The following is a 5,601-nucleotide window of genomic DNA, read 5'->3' on the forward strand; positions in this document are numbered from 1 at the left end:
CCTCCTCATTATACATCAGTGCTTGACTTTACTAACATCCTTGTGGCTGATTGGACACGATTCTCCACATCAATCTAGTGGAATACCTTCCCAGAAGAGTGGAGTTTATTATCACATCAAATGCATATTGTGCCCTGCAATAGATTGGTTCCTATCTCACTTAATGGTTCCTAGGCTAGGCAATGGATACACATCAACCATGAGAGAATAAATCCACCTTTCCTTCCTGCCTTTCTTCCTTAATTTGTTAATTAATTCAATTGTTCATTTATTTAGTTATGGTTTATCCTGTTCAGGGTTGCTGTGGAATAATGTGTATGGGACGGGACTGCACTTTGGATGAAATGTCAGTCCATCACATGGCACCATACACACAGATATTCACAGACTTGTTTACACCTAGAGGCATCTTCAGGTACTGGCATGTTTTTGGAAGGTGGGATGAAATCAGCGAACCCACACACAGAACTGACCTGTAACTCAGGATAAAACCAGGAGCTGTGAAGCTGCACCACTGAGTCACCTACATTGCTTTTGGCCCCACTCACTTTATAACAGCATGCAATGAAAAATGAATTAAATGCGAGTAATTGTCATTGTTGTCACTGTGCAGGTAATTGGGTTCACAAGAGGGGAACATTAAGTAGCAGGGTATCTCAGTGTTGCTCAGGTGAAGGTTAAAAATTCCATGATTTGCCATCTGAGAACTATAATCGGATTGTAACTAGATCTATTTCAGTGACAACTTCAAAGCCTGCTACCAGATTTTCATATATAGAGAATATATGTATAACAGTTGTGTGAATTTGGGCTAGTCACATATTGTTAAATGTATAATAAAAGAATGTGTGAAATGCAGATAAGCTACAGATGTGGTACTCAATTTGGAAAATGTATGGTAGGCTTTCTATTGAGGCTCCATGCTGTTTGTTGGAAAAAAACTGTATTGTGCATAAATGGAAAACAGAGACTTGAGCATTGTTACTAAAATCCAAAAAAAGCCACTTTATCTATTTGCTACTGTTGTCCGGTGTCTGGTGCTACATGTATACTGTATGTGTATTCGAGTTTCTTGATGATGTCAGTATATTTGGCTACTATGCTCCTATTCATGACAATTCAGTTCATTTCTATTCGATCGCATTTTAGAATGTGCATCAGTCACGTAGTTTCTGTTCTAGTTTACTGCCATTAAATAGCGGAATGGTGAGTGCTACTGGGTTAATACAGCATTAGTGCGGTATGAATCAACTAAGCACATGTCAGGGGGGCATCTCTCTCTCTCTCTCTCTCTCTCTCTCTCTCTCTCTCTCTCTCTCACGGTCTCTCTATCTCTATCTCTCTCTCTCTCTCTCACGCTCTCTCTCTCTCTCTCTCTCTCTCTCTCTCTCCTTCTCTCTCTTTTTTTATGTATTTTATCTCTTCTTTGTCATTCTATCTCTGTGTCTAGTTCTCTGTCTTGGTAAATATGAGCTGTTCCATTTTACAGTCATTTGAGTTCTTAGACAGTGAATTTGCTCTGTTGATATACATACTGTATACCCCCTCCCTCACACACACATTCAAACGTTCATCAGTAAAATAAAGGCACACCCATGTATGCTTCACTAAGACATCAAAAGTTCACTGAAACACATACTGACATTTCCTCACATAAGAGTTCTCTCTCTCTCTCACTCTCTCTCTCTCTCTCTCTCTCTCTCTCTCTCTCTCTCTCTTTCTTGTTCTATCCTTCCCAGACTCTCTCTCTTTCACACACACACACACACACACACACACACACACACACACACACACACACACACAAAATTAGACCTTAATTCATCAGAACCTACCACACGCTGTTTTATTACCATCCATTTCCCTTCATTTGCCTTCATATCTTCTCATCATTACCAAACTGCACTTATAATCACTAGCCCAAAATACTAATAAAACATACCCCAGGGCAAACGTTAGTACTGAGCACCACACCACAACACACTTGACATGGTCAACAAAGAAGCACACAAGCGGTTTAGCTGAAATGCAATAAAAAAAGATTTGAAGGGAAAAAAAAGAAGCACACAAACAAGCATAGAGGTCCAGATTAAAGGATGAAAAAGCGTAAATGAAGGATAGGCAGCTGTACAGTAGAGCTGAATGGGACAGTGGGAGGGTCATCTGTAACAGTTATAATATCATCATAAAGGAGGCGAATGGGAAGGAGGCCACCGAGGTTAGAGCGAGACAAAGGTTACATGACTGATTATGCACCCTCTTCTGGCCCTGTCTTTTCTGCTTTTGTTATGAGGGAAGATGGCTTGGCAGTGCATGCTAAGGCCTGTTCAGTACACAAAGACAACTCAGACATATGCACGCACACGCACACACACACATGCACATATACACACACACATACACACACGCACACACAAAAAAAGACACAAATATGGTTAGGCGCATAAACCATTCAAACACATACAAACAAACAAAAATTACGTATTTAATTCCTTGTATTCACCAAAAAAGGAGATTCAGTAAGAGATGGCACTGATCCAATATCCAGGATCTGTATTGGGCCAGATACCAGCTAAATAAATGAAGAAAATAATAACGAATAAATTGAAATCTTATGAATGACCAGATTAAAGTGATGACAGTGATAACAAATAAATTGGAATATCCAAGATTGGAGAATTGTATTTATGATATTTATATTTCTAAACTTATCAACACACAACTCGTATTTTTCATTAGTACTGATTTTGATTCCTATTTTTTCCCCCTGCATTCTTTAAGTACTTCATTAGATACAATTATTTTTGGATATACATTATATGGATAAACATTTTTGGGGACATTTTATCATAAAATTGGCAAGCAGCCCAGTCCACCATTAGTCCCTATTTGCTGTTATAGTAACAGCCACTATTCTAGGAAGACATTGCAAGAGTTTTTCAGCCACAAAAGCATTAATAAAGTCAGGTACTGATGTAGGTAAGGAGGCCTGGGATGCAGTCAGCTTTCCAATTCATCCCAAAGGTGTTGCGGTCAGAGCTCTATAGCAGACCACTCAAGATCTTTCACTACAGCCCATGTAAGCCTTTGTAATTTGCAATCCAATTTAATATCTTCATGGAGCTGGCTTTGTGCATGCGGCATTGTCATACTGGAACAGGTTTGGGTCTCCTAGTTCAAGTAATGGAAAAATATAATGCAAATGCATCTGAAGACACCCTATACAATTGTGTGCCCCCCAAATTGTGAGGTATCAGGTCAGAAAAGGAGCACACATGGCTGGAAAAGTCAAGAGTCCCAATTTCCATAGTAATATCCATATTTTCTATAGCTTGTGTCCTAACATTTATTCTCTCACATTCATGTAGCGGACACACATGCAAACATGTTAATACAGTAAAGGTGATATGGTGAAAAAACATTTACATTTGTTACCATGAGTAACTGTGAAGTTGATGAGATGCTCTTGTTCTAATACATTTCTATGGTCACAATGTACACAGGAATGAGTATGGTAGAGATTACACAACAGATTAAAACTGATGATTAAAAAAAAAAGCAGGTACATGTTGATAAGATTATAGAAGGAGTCTCCAGTGTCAGGGCTTTGTAATGGTCAGAGGTAAAGCTGTAACTTTATGGTTTTCACACAGGCTTCAGAGTGAAGTGTTGTTTCTCTATTAAGTAACAAGTTGCGTTTTTGGCTTATTAACTTTAATATAGAGAAAGAAAAGTGAGTCTGGTGAGGGAACGACTGTTTCTATGGTATGAGTGAATCGCTGTGGGATGTGTAAAATATTTAACTTTGGTATAGTATAAGTAACTTCACTCGGCATCCTTCTATATAATCACAACATTTGCAGTAGTCTTTGCCTCTGTTATATCTCTCACACACACACACACACACACACACACACACACACACACACACACACACACACACACACACACACGTACATATTCCAAACATCTGCTCATATACACTGCTTCAAATCCCTCATTCATATGTGACTCTTAAGATCCAGAGTCTTTGAGCATGTATCAGCATTCAGACACTTCTTCTGCACACATTTACAGCCACACAAGCACTGCCTCGTACACATCGTACACACACACACACACACACACACACACACACACAAGCACACACACATTGCCACACAAGTGTAGTAGTTCCTTACCTTCTTCACCCGAACCGGGCTGGAGACAGAGGAAAAGCAAGAGAACAATTGTCCACATTTCTGTCAGTACAGTCCACTACTATTTGGACAAGAGAGAGACGGCATGAGTGAAAGAGGGGCATCTGAGAGGGGAAAAAAAATGAGAGAGGTAGACAGAGAGAACAGAGGAGGGGAATAGAAGGAGGAGTCTGTGTGCTCTTTTTGATTTCTGATTAAAGAGTGCGAGAGAGAGAGAGAGAGAGAGAGAGAGAGAGAGAGAGAGAGGAGGAAGAGATGTGGAGGGGAGGAGAGTCTGTGTATGATGATTATGAACGAGAAGTGAGAGACAGAGAGAGAGAGAGAGAGAGAGAGAGAGAGAGAGATAGAGAGAGAGAGAGAGAGAGAGAGAGAGAGAGAGAGAGAGAGAGAGAGAGAGAGAGAGAGAGAGAGAGAGAGAGAGAGAGAGAGAGAGAGAGAGAGAGAGAGAGAGAGAGAGAGAGAGAGAGAGAGCATGAAAAAAACGTGCTTGGCTGGTCTGTTGAAAAACTGTCTAAACATGTAGAAGGCAGTGAATCCCTGGCATTCACACCCACACTCTGAACACACTCACACACACTCACTATTTTGTCTTGCAAACATTGTGATGACCTTCTTTGCCTTTTTTGACATTTGACTTGTCCCCACAAGCTCAAAAGCTGTCACACACCTGTAGTTCAGCAAATGGTTCAGAAAAGCAGAGCCCTCTGCTGGACATCATTAAACCTTACCAGAACATTCAGAATAGGGGAGTCCAACAATTTAGGTAACAGGCATGATTTCAGTCCATATCAAGTGCCCTGTATCACTGATCACTCAGCTCAACACCTCTTTATGAAAGTTCTGCTTTATTATCAGCATTATAAGACACAAAACCTGACTAAATGTACCACATGATAATAAAACACAATTGGTTTTATGTATCTATAAAATATTTATATTGCATCAACTACAGAATCAGTTCCCTTATGCCTTCAACATTTACTAGTAAAACAGACTACATAATAAGTGGAACGGATTAGTATTCAGTCCCCCTGCTGTAAATCCATTCCATTAGATCATTTATTGATTAAAGAACTCAAGTTAAAACTTTGGGTTTATTGCTCTATTTTGTCCCCTAGTGGAATTAAAGAGAGTAGCACCCTTTTTTTTTATGTTTCAACTAATTTACACACACATGAAGACATATTTATAGCATTAGAATGAGCTGGTCTCCCAGTAGGATTTGAAGTCTTTGTATACCGTTATATGAAGTTTTATTTTTAAATATAAATTTAGTTTAAGATCTTTGTTTTATGTCAACATTACTGACACCACTGACATACATGCACTCTTCTAGCTTTCAAACCTCTTCAAGGACTAAAGGCATTATATACTCATTAAAGAAGCAGAACTTGGGTAAAAT

The 5,601-nt window shown here is 39.3% G+C and overlaps 1 protein-coding gene across 2 annotated transcripts in view; it reads right to left on the reverse strand.

The window, feature by feature from the left end:
* Positions 1-4,386, reverse strand: part of ephb6 (eph receptor B6) — a 59,652-nt gene extending 55,266 nt beyond the window's left edge. Inside the window, exon 1 of one of the 2 annotated variants that reach the window (XM_046846863.1) lies at positions 4,182-4,385. In XM_046846863.1, the coding sequence (XP_046702819.1) occupies positions 4,182-4,239 (58 nt within the window). In that variant the 5' untranslated portion in view covers positions 4,240-4,385. Of the gene's footprint in view, positions 1-4,181 lie in introns of both variants that reach the window. The other variant, XM_046846864.1, reaches the window with a different exon arrangement.
* Between the last annotated feature and the right edge of the window lie 1,215 nt (positions 4,387-5,601).

This window comes from Silurus meridionalis, chromosome 4 (assembly GCF_014805685.1).
Source record: "Silurus meridionalis isolate SWU-2019-XX chromosome 4, ASM1480568v1, whole genome shotgun sequence".
NCBI classification, from domain to species: Eukaryota; Metazoa; Chordata; class Actinopteri; order Siluriformes; family Siluridae; genus Silurus; species Silurus meridionalis.